Consider the following 17,056-nt stretch of genomic DNA (forward strand, 5'->3'; position numbering starts at 1 on the left):
TCAGACCCGTCTAGCATCTCTTAAAAAAGCGACAAATCCACTGACTTTTTGGGTGTTACTGGAGAATTATGGAGACACACGGTTCTTAACTCTTTTCAATGAGCAGCAGTGCTGCAATAGGCCCCTCCATCTGAAAGGAGTCACAGGAGGTCAGGTGGGGTGTCAAAACAGGCACCTCTATCGTAAAAAGCACTTTACTTGTCACAGCAGGGAATCTTTTTTGGTACAATGCCTGTCTTCACACCGCAGTAGCTCCCAGCTATGTTAGAGCAGGAGATGTTCATCTCTTCTGTGCACACTGACTGGAAATTAATTGCATGAAGTAGCTGCTGGATGACTTGTAAGATAAATCACCTGCATAAATAGTGCATATAAGGAGCCAATTCAATACAAGCTGCTTTTTCCAGGCTTCTATATAGAAACACAGCCATGGCAGCTTGCAGCGGCAGCCCTAACCCTCCTCTGACCTAAAGATATCCTCATCTTTTGCAGCTGTGATCCTCACAACCACAGCTTGGAATTTCCTCTGGCAAGGAATTGGGCAAGTGGAGATTAGGAGCTTTTGTGAATGGCACATAAAGGGAAAACCAGAAATAGGATATTTTAAGACCAACTACAACAGTTTCAAATTTCAAATTTGACATGCAAGTATCACAGCTTTACACAAGCAGTGCAGGGATTTAAGTCTATAAAAATGACCAGGATGAGGTGTATATCAGACGGCAAATATTAGTCTGTTAGACTAGATAGTGTGCTGACCATAGACTGTATAAAAAGATGGGCGGAGCCTCCGTGATGTCACCCGTAGGTTTCTGAAGAGCTGAATTGAAGCTCATTGGGCGGTTCCCACCGTCGCAATCTTAGCAGCGTCACACATGTCATCATTCCAAGAAAATAAAAAAATGGGCAAAGAGGTGGAGCTGAGAGGGGAACTGTGAAGGTGGGGATGGATGATTGACACCCATCAAACTCCAAGCTGCCTGTAGCTAAAAGCTAACCTGGAGCTAATGGTAGCTAAACAGCTAATGGAAGTAGGCTAAGGCACGCTGTTAGCCAATTAAAAACAGCAGTTGTGCTTAGGGCTGGACGATTATAGAAAAAATAATAATCACGATTATTTTGATAGATATTGAAATCACGATTATTATACACAATTATTCACTGATTTTAAAAAAGTGTTTATTGAACCACCAAAAAGAAATCCACCTCAATAACTTTTGGAACAAACATCCGGCTATAAATTAAAACAAGGAGTAAAATAATATTAAAAGAATATTAGCAATAAAAAAATGAATACCCAGTCTATACTCCCTGTGGTTCACTTACTACAAACTGAGGTTTTTGGCTAGGAACACCAGTCTGTTCACTTGGTCTGGCTTCAGTGATGAACGTAGGCAGGTGACAACATTTCCACCTGTGCTAAAAACCCGTTCTGATGCAGCACTTGTGGCAGGGATGCACAGGTATTTCCTAGCCAGTTTGGAGAGCCGTGGGTAGTATGGCTGTGATGATTTCCACCACTCAAGTGGGTCAGCCTCAGCATCAAGGGGCCTTGCCTGGAGGTAGGCCTGAAGCTCCAAAACTATGGCCTGGTCTGGTTGATGAGGAGATGGTCCTGGAACCGTGTCTTCTGTGGTTTTGAAGAAGCTGCCCAAGCCCCTCTTCTTCTTCTGTGCTCCCCCGGTTGCAGCATCAGTGTCAGCAGCTGGTGTCATCATTGGCTCAGTAGGGGTCCTCTCCTTGAAGATGGGGAAATAAATAGAAGACAATATGAATTTATATTTCAACTGAAGTATGGTAGTTACACATAATTGTATTACTCAGCATTTTAAGTTTACATGATGTTATTGAGTTTACTGTAAGATATGTATTTTCAATACATTCATTTCAATTGCTAAAATAGTAAAAACAATTTTTATTATTGTTTTTTAGTTGTAGTATCAGTAGTAGTAGTAGTATTACCATGACAGTCTTCATTTCAGATGTCAGTCTGGCTTCAATTGCTTCACGACTCTCTTCAGCCACATATTTCAGCTTAAACCTTGGGTCCACTGCAGACGCCATGTCGAGGAGCTCTTGTGTTTTCGAGTCATCATATTTCTCTTTGAGGTAACCCATGATCTTCTGCTTAATGCACTTGGAGAGGTCTGTGTCATTCTCTTTGACTGCTAGTATGGATGTGTGGAAGAGGTGGAGAGTTGGCTTTACAAGTGATACACTCACATACTGTTCCCCAGAGAGCGCATCCGTAAACTCAACTAGAGGGCTTAGTGAGTTGTTGACAGCCTCTAGTACCTCAATGTCCTGCCATCTTGGGGTCAGATGTCTGGTTTTGCGGTCACTGGAGAGGACCTGGGCGATTGCCTTCTGCTGCTCAAGGACCCTGTTGATCATGGCTTGTCGGGATCCCCATCTGGTGGGACACTCTGTCTTCAAGGAGTGCTCAGGCAGCTTCAGTTCCCTCTGGGCCTGTATTAGCTCCTTCTTTTTTTTCCAGCTGTAGGAGAAGGTGCTGACCACTTTTTTACAGACCCCCATCGCACGTTCAATCCTGCTGTCCTTCATTGCATTCTCTGGAATGACAAAAAATTTTTTTTATAAAATATATATATATATATATATATATATATATGTGTGTGTGTGTGTGTATGTGTGTGTGTAATATAATATAATATATTTAATATAATATATATATTATATAATATATATAATATCTTTAGTTTTGTTTTGATTTTTGTGAATTTCTAATTAATAAAAAGAGTGGTTAAATAAAGTTTCTTTTAAAACAAATTCTTATATCTCATTGGGATGCTATACAGAAGATGTGTATCATATTAATTTAACAACAAAACTTGATTTAAAAAAATCCAAATATAAAATAATTTCTAAAAAACATTTGTCATGTCAAAGTATTGTTTTATCTTTAAGTATTAAAAGTGTATATAAACACATTTTGAACATGAATTTCTTTTTAAAAAAAACAAATTATACTCATTGAACCTTGAACTGTGAGAGGTAAAGAACATCGATCCACTAAATATTGATTGAATGGGATATTAATAGTTAATAACGACATATGTTTACTGGAATATTTTTGGTTTCTGAACATTTTGGAAAGCTATAAGGCCCTGGATCAAATAGACCCCGTAACATAATTGATCTACCTTAGAAACGAACATAACACAATGGTTAATTTACTACTTGAAGTAAAATATTTAGGTGACTTCCACTATAGTAATATGGGCCTATCCCTACTTTTGTGACAGTAATACCGTATTCTAATGTATCATTTAATAAATAACATCATCGCATATGTCACACAGACAGGAAGAAAGAACATTTCTCACCTATGGCCAAGTGAAGTCTGTGCCCGAAGCACTGCAGCCTTATCCATCCATTGAGTTCAGCTGCCAGCTTGACGTTTGAGGCATTGTCAGTTGTAATGCACACAAGCTTATCCTCCTCCAAATTCCATGCCGCCATAGCTTGCTTCAAACCATCAGCAATATTAATCCCTGTATGGTCATCAGGGAAAAATGCTGTCTGGAGACATTTTGTCTTCATGGCAAAATCTGCATCAATGTAATGCACGGTGAGGGAAATGTACGGCTCCATAGAGCGGCTTGACCACAAATCCGTTGTGGTGGCAAAATACTCGGCAGTGGAGACATCTTTTTCCACTTCAGCGCGACATTTATCGTACAAAGCAGGCAATGCAACTCTGCTGAAGTGTTTACGTGATGGCAACACGTAACGCTTGTCCAAAGTCTTAACCAGTGTCTTAAAGCCTGGGTTGCTAACTGTACTGATGGGGCACATGTCTTTAGCTAGCATAAATGTCACAGCCTCCGTTATCTCTTGATGTCGCCGGGATCCGGTGGGATATGGAGTGGCATTGTAAAGCGTGTTCTCAATGGAAGACTGTGTTCTGGTGGCTGAAGTTGACGCGCTTTGTGGGGTCTTTTGTTCCTTCAGGACTTTTTCGTAGACCACTTTATGGCTGAACTTTAAATGGTTGAATAAGTTTGTCGTGTTGCTTTGGGGTGCAGACACGACGGCGCGACAAATTTTGCAAGTAATCTCCTTCTGCTCCACGTCTGACAATTTGAAGCCAAAATGTCTCCAAATGACAGAAGTTGTCCTACCTTTCTTTTCTGCTAAGGGTTCTGGCTGGCTTTCTGCCATGTTGTCAATCGCTCAATTAATCAACACATCTCGCACGCTTGCTGCAGCTGCACGTGACAGAGGTGTGTTGATGGCGCCTTAACAGCGCAGGAATTTACATGCACAACAGTAATCGTTTTTCTTCGATTACAGTGTTTTAATGATCGTGACAAGGCAAAATCGAAATCACGATCAAATTTCGATTAATCGTCCAGCCCTAGTTGTGCTGCACTTTCCCTTCTTGCTGCGGATATTGGATACCTGTCAATCAAAAAGACACGTCCCTAATTGTGCAGAATTTCAAGATTAACATCCAAACGTTTGAGTTAGAAATTTAGAAATAGAATTTTTTGCACTTCCGCATAGGCTTTACATTTTACCGGCAGAGGTTGCCGCTTGGTGCTGACTTTAACCTGGCAGCTTTCTTGTGAGTAATGTCCACAGAGGTCATGTATGACTGAAAACTTTACTGCTCCTGTGAGTGCAACCTGAATTTGCTGCTTTTACCTTTGTATCTGGGTGCATGTATATATAGCTTTTCACAATATTTCAAGCACTGTTAAGGGCAAAACAGTCATTAGTTGCCTGGTATACCTCAATGATCTGCAAACAAAAAACAAATTTCTGCAGCAAACCGTCTGCATCACAATCTGCAAACCCTAAACCTTGTCAACCCAAGCAACATGGCAGATTATCTCCCGTAATGAGATAACATCTGATACAGATAATCTCAAGTTATCCTGGATGTGTGTAACAGGGCATCTCAGGACAATATCAGGACCTGATTCTGGAGACAAAGTGTGTAACAGTTTCAGATTTTAAAAAGGCATTTTCCCCACTTTAGTCATAGAGCTATTAAATCATTTATTTTTTTGCATATATTTTTTAAATGATAACATTTAACTTCCTTCATACTGCTCCATCTTTTTCTGTTAGGTGCGAATGATATTCAAGAGTCTTAGAACAAACCCATGCTGTTAAAAGTATGGTTTGGTACTTTCTTAAGAAGGCAAAATATTTTCTGAAGATGCTAATCAAATGTCAAAATCTGCTATGTCACATCATGCATACTACTCTGTATCAATGGTACCTTCATTAATGTATACAAATAAAAGATGTCAGAAAAAAGGATGTGTTTCCCATTTTTGTCCTTAATATCAAAATATGCTTGGAAGCAAGAGGAAGAAATAAGAGGAGTTTCTACAGCCCTGCAATAGAAAATCTTCACAAAGTGTGAAAACACTTTGTAACAGCAGTTCTGTCTTTGTCTCGGCCACAAATGCAGATAGGGAAAGAAATGAAAACTTAATGTTCATAGCACCTCACGTTCCATCTATTTAATGTTGCCAAGAAAAATAGATGCCAATAAGTTACCATGGCAACAAAAGTGTGGCCTCCTGCAGGTGTTTTCAGCTCATGGCAACCAACGAAAGGCAAGAAAGTGTTGAAGATGGAGATCTGTACTGAAACACTTTACTGAACACATACTCTGTATTCCTTTACATGCATTAAAAGCCAGTAAGTGATGTTACAGGAGAATCAATGAACTGGCACAAAACGCAAACAGTCCAGTTTCTCCATAATGCTTCCCAGTTTCACAGTAGTGTGTTAAATCAAGACAAAGTGATCACTATGCCAAGCTCGCACCACTTAAAATACATTTCCATTACATAACCAGTATAGCTGAGCTGAATTACTTCCACTGTCTATTTAGTATTTATCCAACAAGCTGGTAGTTTGCTTTATTTTAGTGTCCTTGATAGAACACACATTTGCAGTTTTTAGCAAGACTTTCGTTATCCATTTATATTATATGAGTCTTTCCATGGCATACACCTGCTCCTATGACTGGGGCATATCTACACAGTCAAGTGCAAATATAACTATTAGATGCATACAGAAACTCAAGCACACTAACCTGACGTAAATTTAGAACATATTAAAAACGGAGCCATAATTGAGCTCTGTAGAACAACCTTTACCTGGCTGAAACATCAGGCATTCAGCGCCTCTGAAAATATTGAAGGCAGAAATTATGCATGAATAGGTTAATTAACTGACATTTGAAGCTACAAATGATATGCTGTGAGAGGATGACAGGAAACCGAATTCTTTTAAACTCAAATTTGATCAGATTCAACTAACATATATTCTAGTTCTTCATGATGTTCATGCCATAAATGCTAAGATGGCACAAACTCACTACTTACTTCAACATCATTTTAAGTCCCATGTGAGGTCACTTACGTCTGCTCTGCACAGCAACACTCCATTGTTGATGAACAGGATGTAGGTCAGGGATCTAAGCCACGCACTGCCTTGTAGTAAAACTGTCCTCTTTATCTCTTCTGTCACGCTGTTATGTAATGACACTGTGTATGTGTACAGTATGTGAGGGGAAGGCCATTGAGGCGAGGTGGGGGGCTTGCAGGATTTCTGCTGACTGTGCAGTGTCATTGCTTTTCTTGTGTTTCCATCTGTGGCTGCACCTCAGAAGTATAAAAGCTACAAACATATTTAGCACATCAGACAAGACTTTGCAGTGTCTTGCTCCCTGCGTTTTGAAAGAAGTCAAGCATATAAATGTAAGAATGAAGCATTCACTCTAAAGCAAAGCAAGCTGATAATTTGTAGGACAAATTGTAAATATAGTGATTCCTTCTAACCTCTTCAAATTCAAGTTAAAGCACAAAATGCACTTAGTTTATTAACGTAAAATGAAAGAAACATGCATTTTCTGCCATGACAAATGTACATCTTTGCGCTTTATAGTTGGAATGATTTTTTACACCTGTAATCAAGAGTACATTATACACCAAATAAGCTAACCAGATGTCTTGATAAACACCCAGGCTGCCATTACAACCATACCATGCATACCACATGACACTGAGCTTCTACTACATTGATTTCCTGTGAGTCATAATTAGACAGAGCAGGATATGCTCGTTTCCCTGTGTATTTTCCGTTCAAACGGGCGGCCATAGACGAACACATGGCAGAGCTGTTGAAACACCTAGCTGTCAAACCTAGCAGCACGCTCAATGAGACTCCCTCTGGCGTTTATTCGCAGAAACTACAATACGTTCAAGGCCTGTACCGCTCGCCTTTACCAACCAGAAAGTCAACAAAATGGAGGCGCCGAAGCTTGTCACGTGACTTCTTTGTGCATTCAGGCGCCGTTTTCAGGAAAACGTAGAGAGAAAACACGGCCAACGAATAAAACATCACAATGCTACAACCTTTTCATAACAACTCTGGTGGAAGAGTTCAGTAAAATTCAGTTTTCGTCGAGATCCGTCGTGTGCACGAAACGGCTGATATGTCGGCCATTTTGCACAAGCTTGCGCAGGCAACATAGTGGCGCCTCTCATGTGAATACAGCTTAAGTGATCCAACAGCTGCCGAGCAGCAATGAAATTACATACCGATTCCTCCTCTTTTTCCATCCCAGTTGGCATCTGCGGTACTGCCCGGTTGATCGATGCATATTCGTGCAGGTCCGGCAAATCCTCGCAGCGGAAAACGGGCAGGGGCTTACTAGCATCCAACGCCCGTGCCCGAAACGACAATTTACTCATTTTTATTATAAAAGATGCAGCATAAATCTATTCGCTCTGCTAGGAGTAATAGCAGGCCTGTTTCGAGTTCTCATGGATAAATCTGTGACGGTCTCAGTCAGTCGGTCGATTAAAGGCGGGCTTAGGTCCGTAGTAGCGCGAACAGAGCCGGGCGGGCCCGGTTCTCGGTCGCTCTCTATCGGTCTCTTTTGCTCCTACGCTCCGCTGTTCCTCCCCGGTTCAATACGCCATGGCCAACATGGCGGACATTACAAACTCATGCAGCTCACCGCTTGCTCCAAGCGGCCCAACCCCCTCGGTCACACAAACAGCCATTCCCACGCAGTTTTGCACGCGTGCGCGCTCGCGACAACCCTCCGGGTTTGAGGGAGGGGTGTGTGAGCCGACAGTGGGGGTAAGGCGCTGGATGCTGATGATGGGATGTGAACTTGCCAGGCTCGGGATGTTCTCATCCTGTGATCAGCCAGGATGATGTTGACGTGCAAAAAACACTTCTTGTGTCATAAAATTAAACTTAAAAAAAAAAAAAAAAAAAAAAAAAAATCAGGACGCAACAGCTGAGTATCACACTTCAACATAACATTTATGAATTCTATTAAAAGGCAAATTACGTTGCGATATTTAACCTTGTAAAACAAGCAACACTTTAAACTTCCGTCACAAGTCAAAATAATGTGGAACCCAACATTAGACCTACATGATTTACCAAATGAATTAATATCTTTTGCATATATCGCCACCCTGTGGTCTAAACATTACTTCACTCCAACTGTCCTGATTTCTAGTGGTTGTTATACTAATTGCACAAGGCCTATTAACAAGCTCACAAGTTGTCACTGTCAAGTCTTATTCACACAAACACTGTAGTCATTCAAATATATAGCAAACAAAAGCAGAGTGGGCAGCAGTGGAAACAACTCACAATAAAAATAGTTGTGACTACTAGAAAGGTAAAGATTTATAGCTGGCCAGGAATTCCTTACTGAGGAATTCCAGGACATTTGCAAGTGAGATATTATAACAAGTCATGGCTACAGGAAATGATTCCAGATCACCATCACCAGCTTTCAGGCCATTTGGGCAAACAGGAACAAATCAAAGCGTAGCAAGAAAAGAGGCTGCTGCTTTTATCATCAAATTGTGCCACCCGGGTCATGTTATTTTACATGTTTCTGCAGCCCAGACTTTCACACTACACACTGAATCTTCACACTCCATCTTGGTTGTTTGCTTTGGTCCCTGTGTGATCCTGGCACAGTGAGCAACGTCATCGATCCAGACGCCTTCAGGGTGTTTTCTTGTATTCTTCTGTTAACAGACATGTCATGTGTGATATTACAACTTCTAGTATTTAAAGCAAACTCTCTTCAGAGACTATGAAAATATTTTGTTTGTCCTTTTGATGTGAATGAAAAAGAAAAGATGCAGTGTATATTTATATAGGAGAATCTATACACAAAGCAAATAGTCTGGCAATGCAAAACAAGCCTATGGAAAGTGTGAAAAAAATGTAATTGGTGGAAGCAAAGATATTGTCAATTGTACCATTATTTTCTAACTTTTTAATGCAGTGCCTTGTGCATCTGGACTATAGGTGCAATAAGCCGGACCTACTGTTAACCTATCAATAAAGTAGATAAAATTGGAAAAGGGCATCACAGAGCACAATCTATGCAAGAGCCATTCGAAAAAAATAGTTTTGTTGGCTGTTTTTTTTTTTTTATTCTCCATGGTAATGATCAATCAGAGGTGGCTTCAACAGTGCCTCCAACATCAGCTACACAGCACCAGACTGCTCACATTTTTACAAAAAAAACATGAGCATGGCTTAAAATTAGATGCCAGTTTGAAGCCATATTTCTTTTTAATTAAGGGCCCTACACCAAATCTGGCATTAAACACTGGCTCAAAACTACCAACAATGAATGCATTTTGTGATCACTTATGGAGAAAGAAACTTTTTTTCTATCTTTTTTTTTAACATGAAGCAACAACGCAACACTCGACTGTAATCAAAACACGACACTGACTATCACATGCAGGCTGTCATCTGTTTATTTTCTGTCTCTAAATACTATATTTTGGCTCTTGAATGATCTGACGGAGGTGTTCCAAGGCAGGAACTTTTTAAACCGTCTGCAGAGGAAGATAGAGTGATCTAAATGACTTTACATGACAACTGAAAAGATGTTTAAAAAAATATAAGTGTGCAAAACAAAAATATAAAGGATTCTGCCTCAACAATTAGCCCTGTGTGATGTACACAGATACACTCAACTAGTTAAACTACTTTACATATCAAATTTTGGTGATAAAAAAACAATTTATTGTAATATCAATTTGCATTTTGACACTGCTCCATCAAAGAAGGTTTGCAGATACAGTAAAACAAGACAGAGGTTGAGTGTCGCATTACCACGGACATGTTAAGCACTGCAGAGGCAGTTTTTTGGCTATAACCTGTTCCCATTAACAAATATAAAAGCCTGTTCTATACAGCCGATATGTGACCCATTGTATTAGGAATTTAATTAGTGCTACATAATAGACAATATTCAATAATAAAAATTTGCTTTGATATGATCAAAGACTTGTAATTTACATGTTATCACATGTCACCTTCAGCACTAGATGCACTTCTTTTCAAGCTAAAAGCTTACGATCTTAAAGAAATATGAAGACACAACTTTCCGATCTTAAAACTTCACGTTCTGGACTTCTTTGATGGCACATTGACATCTATTATGTGGATTTCAGGAGCCGTCGCCACCCAGCAGTGTCCAGAGGCTGAGAAACCACACTATACAACTTTTTCTTCCGGGATGTCGCACGAGATCGCAGCTGAGTTTCGCTTTGTGCACCGCGTCACACACTAGCAAGCCGGTATACCAGCCATTTTGACCGCGCATTGTGGCTGATTCAGAAAAGAAACGTAAAAAGACATTATCAGCGAACAGTGGGAAAGAAAGACAGGAAAAGACAGAGCAAGAGGATAGACAAGAGTCAACATAAGACTGTCTTTTACTGGCTGGAGAGATCTCACAGTACAGGCAGGATGCAAGATGGATGATGAATTAGGCAGGGGTGCATCACTGAGAAAACCTGCCAAAGTTCTGTAGTGTGTCTTTAATGTGCCGCTGTCGTAACAAATGCCAGAATAAACAAAGAAATCGTGGCTGCGTTGAAGCTGCTATGTAGTTCACCCTTCTGAGGTGCTTAACATTAGGTTGATGTGAGTATCACAGCTAGGAAAGTGACATCTACAAAATTGTAGATGGTATTTAAGGCTCCAAAATCCTACACGATATCTAATATGCAATGTCAACTCGGCATATTCCATGTCTAATGCAGTCATGATAATAATAATAATAAAAAAAAAACATGTTTTGTACCAGTTATACTTAAATAAGCTTACTTAAGGTACATTGGAGCACATGAAAAATTCTAGACAGATGAGGATGGTGCTAATTGAAATTATACTATGGTGTCCAGTTACAAGCAAGTACAATGATGAGAGATAAATGGATACACACAAATTCAAAGTCACCATAAAAGTATCACCATCTTGAATCAGCTACCCATTTTTAAACTGTAACAAGTAAGACCACACCTAGAGTTATAAGTATATACTTTTGTATGCATAGTTGAACAAGACTGATTAATAAATGCAGATAACCTGTGAGGGTAGATGAGGAGTCCTGTGAGCATATGAGAACATTCAGGATGTGAGAGGCAGACGTGAAAATCATCAGCCATTTGGGAGCAATAGACTCACATCTGTAGTCAGTAATGGAGGCCTGTAAAACAGTATCAAGAAAAACAGACTAATGAAAACATTAAGTGAGGTACATTTCAAAAGTAAATTGTAAAAATAATTGAGAAACCCAAGACGCAGGCCAGGTTTTGGCTAATTGATATTCCTTTCATCTTTTACAATCTAAATATGCAGGTTCACAGGGGAAAAATTAAAGCAGAATTTGGTTATCCTATATCACAAACATACACCAGCACTGACTATTTTGTTCACATTTGCTCATTTTTCAGTTGAAACTAAGATAAGGATTTACTTTAAATGCCAATGGCCTTTGTTTGGGCGATTAAAACATTAAGTTTTAATACTACCAAGAACACAGCACTTAATTCTATAAATGAAGCAAGTAGTCAAAAGAGCAGGACACGACAGCAAATGAGGGAAAACGTTGTTCCAACCAAATATGAACAATAAACATGGCCCACAACGAGGTCAACAACAAGACAACCTTTGACGGTAATCACTTGTTTCGACCCAGCTGTGTTTGCACAAGAAGAGGCTTCTCTGCCCTGCTACAGCTAGCTGATAGACTGCTAGCTTGAGGCTAGCTTAGCCTACTTACCCTGACCCTGCGCCATTTACCAGCCAGCTAACAGTTTGTAGACAGATTACCAACAGTTTTGCTTGAACTCGTAACTTACTTGTCCGCTAACAAAAGTCGCCACTTTCATTTCCTACAAAGACGACAAAGTAGGAACTACACTGTCAATGAGTTGCAACTTACCTGCCAATGGCATTGTCAGAAGGGAGGATTGTGATGATCGCAGTTCTGGTTGTCATGCTAGCCGACTGCTAACGATGGTTAGCTCCCGTTTGGACGCTTAAATGTACAAAAAATTCAGTCCTTCTATTTTGGGAAATGCGGTTAAATCCGATCGAGAGGTTACCAAAATACAAAGCTCGGACATGGACGGCGATACCATGTCGTTTACGGCAAATTTGTATAGTTCGTAAAGGTTACTTCGACCAAAAAAAGATCCAAACTGACCACCAAGCCACTTTGCAGGAGAATTGTGATTGGCCGATGGCTTCCACCAATCAGCTGTGAAGGGCTCAGAGAAGATGAGCTCACTAGTCCCCCTCCGCCCCCATAATAAAAATAATAATAATAATACTAAGAAGAAGAAGAAATAATGATGATGATGATGATGATAATAATAATAATAATAATAATAATAATAATAATAATAATAATAATAATAATAAATTATAAGATAAAAGCCCAGCCTAAAACAATTGGGAAAGCATACTATTTATTTCAGCTACTCAGCAACTACTAAATTATCCTTTACATCAGCTATTTTTTTCTTTATTTTTCTACTACAGTTGCTGTATTTGTTATGTAACTGTCACCAGAGCTGTTCAGCCCCCTCCACCCTCATCAGTGCCCCTTCACATGAGTCTTGTCGCAGGGCAGGGCTTCTGCTGCTTCTTTTGATGCTGTGCTGGCTGCGCCATAGATTTTTTAATAATGATCTAACATAGTGGAAACAGAATGCTGCATAATGGAAGCACAGAGAGAAGCATATGGAGCATGTGATGCTTCACCACCACCTCCCATCATCCACTTGCTGTTGAAGCTGCATGCACGCCTGCTCAAAGACACTGGGAGTGGAGGAGGCATCGCTATGATTAATATTGCTTTGCTCAGCTCTCCCAGCGAGGTCATCAGCAGCCATCTGTAGGCAGTGAAAAACCTTAATATGCACTTCGATTTGAACATCCCATTGTTTTGTATGCATTTACATATTTCACATTTCAGGCCACTGCATTGGTAAAGTGGCTGGCAAATATATTAACTAGTTGTTTACATTTGTACTACAGTGTATTAGTTTAATAAAGTCACATTATTTTTTGTAATAGAAAATAGTCTGTTTTCTGGTTTGGCTATGACTGCAGCGAACTATAAATGAACAAAGCTGTTTCATCATTCCAGAACATCTTATTCTGCCCAGATCATCTAGAGGGCAGTGGAGACCCACATAAAGACTTGTACCTCCATTGGAATTAGAAAGCATAAAACAGATTGCTCACCTCACTATCTCTTGCCTCTGAGACTAAAGTTACACAGCTCAGTCTGTCATCAGCAAATATGGGATATTTTTTGCTGCATTTAAATTACACCTCAAACAATATGTTATTAGCCTTTGTGTGTTTTTGTTTAATTAATTGGAGGACATTAACTTGAAATGTCCCCCACAGACAAGTTACCTTTTTATCAGAAGCAGCTCATGTGGGGTTTAAATTTCTGCGTGTGTAGTAAATGCAACAAAGGGAAGACTTAAAGATTGGCTGAGATCAAAGGGGAGTAAGTCAGACATCCACAACCGTTTGCACCTCTGCCAAACAATTTGGGCCATCTGCTTACAGCAGTTCAGATGAAGGATGGTGTTTGATTGTTCTTCATCACAGGAATCCAGACTGGAAGCAGATTTCATTGCATAGCTGCTACAAGCACTTTTTATATGTTGACTTGAAACTTGTGTCATTCTAGTGTCACAAAAGTTCACATTTAATAAAAAATGTTATGACATAATAATGCCACATTATTTTTTTCAGTGAACATGTGGCTATTTACTAATATAGCTTATGTTTTCCCTTTGCTTTCATTTTACCTGTTGCCTCTGTTTCAACGTGTTAGTTGCCAGTGTGTCCCTGAGACAAAGCTCTACATCTGTTGTGCAGCCTCTGACAGAAGGATTTGATTGGGTATAGCTTACCTTGTTCTAGTGTCTCCAGAAGTGTCTTGGATGCTGTTGAGCAGTTTCCATAGCAGCATCAAAGCCACACCCTGCACCACAATAGGGGTCTGATAGCACTGCAGTAATCAGGATCACGTCCAGATCTGATGGGCATTCTTGACGGACAAAGGAAGCCACAGTGCTTCATCAGGCATATATTGTACTGTGTTTCAGATGGAATTAATGTGCTTGTTCAATCTCAGTGTGGCACTGTTAATCACGCTTCACTTTTAAATAGGCCACATAAAGTGTAAGAAAATAAACAGACCACCTCAAATATTATATAATTGTCCTTTGTAAACAAATTACATAGCTGACAACTAAAATGAGCATGTTAAGGGCTTTAATTCCATAGAAAGGCATGTCTTGATGCCTTGCTTTGTGCCTCATTATAATAATGAATTTAAGATCAATTATAAATGAAAGAAAAAAATCACTTGGGTGGGAAACCTGTCAGAAATATTGTTCTAATGTTGATTTATTGGTGCAGTCATGGGAAAAACTTTGCACTATACTTACCTTGTCCAACCTTCTTTTCCAAAAAAAGTGCACTCTATAGCCTTCTGTACACACTTCCACTCCTCTGAAGGTCTGGAGGGCAAGGCACTGTTGCTAAGACACCAGTCTGACCAAATGAAGTGAGGTTCAGGTGGGAAAGCTTCATCTATGCCCTTTAGACTCAGTGGGAATGTTTTCCTCACTGTACAAATTAGTCTAATCAAAAACAGCATTTAGTATAAAAGGAAATAAAAGTAGAGGGACAGATTCTATAAGCCAGTTTGGGGTCATGATTATAAAATGTATTTTCCAATCTTACCTAATTTGCCTGAGCTGTAAATTCCGAGTGTCTGTGCAAAGCACTGATTATGGCACAGGAAGGGGATAGTTCAAAAGTCAAACCCTGGAACCAGTTGTCATGGCAATTTCATGTACTGCAGTGGCTTCCCCCCTCACGCCCCCACAAATATGTCTCACCTGAGATGGACAAAACGCCAAGCTGAGAAGGCTCTCACATGCTTCATCACAGAATTCTCACTTTCACACACAGCACATGTCTGCTGAGCCATGGCAAAAAATTCTAAAGTTGTGTTGTGAGCTGTGAAAAGTAAGTATGCCCTTTTTTAATTCTAATGTTGTACATTTTAGGACATAATAATAATAATAATTAAAAACATCTGCTTATTATCAGTACTTAAATTAGTTAACACAACTTGAGATTGACAGAACATGACATATTACACTGTCACTCTTTAGAAAAGAAAAGAAAAGAAAAGAAAAGAAAAGAAAAGAAAAGAAAAGAAAAGAAAAGAAAAGGCAAGGCAAGGCAAGGCAGTTTATTTGTATAGCACATTTCATGTACAGGACAATTCAAAGTGCTTTACATAAAACAAAGATATTACAGATATTTAGAATAGTAAAAGGCATCAACACATAATCAACACATAATCACAATAAAATAATAAATTACATTAAAATGATTAAAAGCAAGATAAGAAAAGAAAAGTTTAATTTCAAACGTGCTGAGGCCTCTGGAGTCTGAGATGTAGCTCTTGTTGTTGTCTGCAGTTTCTCTGATTGAATTTCTTCAACTAAATTATGACATGGTATATATCATGCACTGTTGTTCATTTGAGGCTGTATTTACTGACTTTTAGATATGTTAAAATTCAGCGTGTATTTAATATCCTGATAAGTAAAACCTTAAACCCGAGAGACTAGTTACTAGCTTTTTTCACATGACTATAATCCCCCTCTAAAATATGGGAACCGATATTTTAACAGTGCTTGTGCTTACCAACACTTGAACATCCTGGTATTGGTTAAAACTGAAATAACAGCAATTACTGAAATGTCTGTTGAATTTTTGACACAAACACATTCTCCATCTCAGCGACTCACTTTTGATACATTATGGCAGCAACAAGGAAGTTAATCCACTCCGTCTTTACATCTACAGGAGAATGTAACATCTGTTGCCTGTTTACTCCCCTAATAATTGGAAATTAGCCTTGGTAGCAAAGCTGAAGCTCCTTCACCTGCCTACATGTGCCACACTCAAGTATTGTTGCCATGGCTACTCAATGAACTGTGTGGGACCCATAAGCAGTCGCATAAGGTGCTCAGCAGGACCTCAGCCTCTTCATGAAGGCATTGGAGCTTAATAATAACACAGGATGATCTGTCTGAAGCAGTCACACACTGAGGTGCTGGAACACCTCTATAAAAGCTCACCTGGATGGAAGGTGACAATTTCTAGAACACAATTATATTGCTCTACCAATGACGTAATCATAATTAGCACCACTTGTGCTTTAAATGAAATGGCCACATGCTAACAGCAGCACTTTCTAAATGAACCACTCACAAAGTCAGCCACACTGCTACACAACTCATCGCCCATTGTGTTGGAGCACCTAGAAGAATGAAGAAGAAGAAGAAGAATGCCTTTTATTGTCATTATACACATGTACAACGAGATTAAGCCATCCCCAGCCACCTCCTCCTGTGTTCACTGTGCCTTGGCCTTTGGTCTTTGAAATGTGGAAAATAGGGGATGTAATAGCCAAGCGGAAGGTTGCTCTTCTCCATGATAGTCTCAGAGGTCGGTGCTTACAGTCAATAAAGCAGTTAACCTCATAAAGATGAGGAGGTGTCAGCAGGCTACACACATGTGGCTAATGACCTTTGCTGGAAGGGAGTTACTACTTACAATGTGTGCTTCGGCAATTATCTGCAGAATGTTGTGGGAGTTGTTGCAA

General features: G+C 39.6%; 2 protein-coding genes across 5 annotated transcripts in view; both read right to left on the reverse strand.

Annotated features, from left to right (window-relative positions):
• LOC121628580 (enhancer of polycomb homolog 1-like) overlaps window positions 1–12,555 on the reverse strand; it is a 31,923-nt gene extending 19,368 nt beyond the window's left edge. The window contains exons 1-2 of one of the 4 annotated variants that reach the window (XM_041967667.1): window positions 12,281–12,555; window positions 11,422–11,542 (exon numbers count right to left, since the gene is read on the reverse strand). In XM_041967667.1, the coding sequence (XP_041823601.1) occupies window positions 11,422–11,463 (42 nt within the window). In that variant the 5' untranslated portion in view covers window positions 11,464–11,542; window positions 12,281–12,555. Of the gene's footprint in view, window positions 1–6,411; window positions 6,637–7,592; window positions 8,048–11,421; window positions 11,543–12,280 lie in introns of those variants that run through there. The other 3 variants (XM_041967668.1, XM_041967666.1, XM_041967665.1) reach the window with 3 other exon arrangements.
• On the reverse strand, window positions 1,082–4,378 carry LOC121628582 (E3 SUMO-protein ligase ZBED1-like). Its single transcript, XM_041967669.1, has 3 exons — window positions 3,348–4,378; window positions 1,963–2,573; window positions 1,082–1,739 (listed from the first exon to the last, which is right to left on the reverse strand). The coding sequence occupies exons 1-3, from the start codon at window positions 4,183–4,185 to the stop codon at window positions 1,326–1,328; spliced, it is 1,863 nt and encodes a 620-aa protein (XP_041823603.1). The 5' UTR covers window positions 4,186–4,378; the 3' UTR covers window positions 1,082–1,325.
• Window positions 12,556–17,056: the final 4,501 nt, after the last annotated feature.

Source organism: Melanotaenia boesemani, chromosome 18, assembly GCF_017639745.1.
Source record: "Melanotaenia boesemani isolate fMelBoe1 chromosome 18, fMelBoe1.pri, whole genome shotgun sequence".
Classification (NCBI taxonomy): domain Eukaryota; kingdom Metazoa; phylum Chordata; class Actinopteri; order Atheriniformes; family Melanotaeniidae; genus Melanotaenia; species Melanotaenia boesemani.

Coding starts and splice junctions, on each gene's coding strand:
- LOC121628582 (XM_041967669.1), bottom strand. CDS start 4,185: ATGGCAGAAAGCCAGCCAGAACCCTTAGCAGAAAAGAAAGGTAGGACA. Junction 2,574..3,347: donor CAGACTTCACTTGGCCATAG/GTGAGAAATGTT, acceptor TTGTCATTCCAG/AGAATGCAATGAAGGACAGC. Junction 1,740..1,962: donor CTGAAATGAAGACTGTCATG/GTAATACTACTA, acceptor CCCATCTTCAAG/GAGAGGACCCCTACTGAGCC.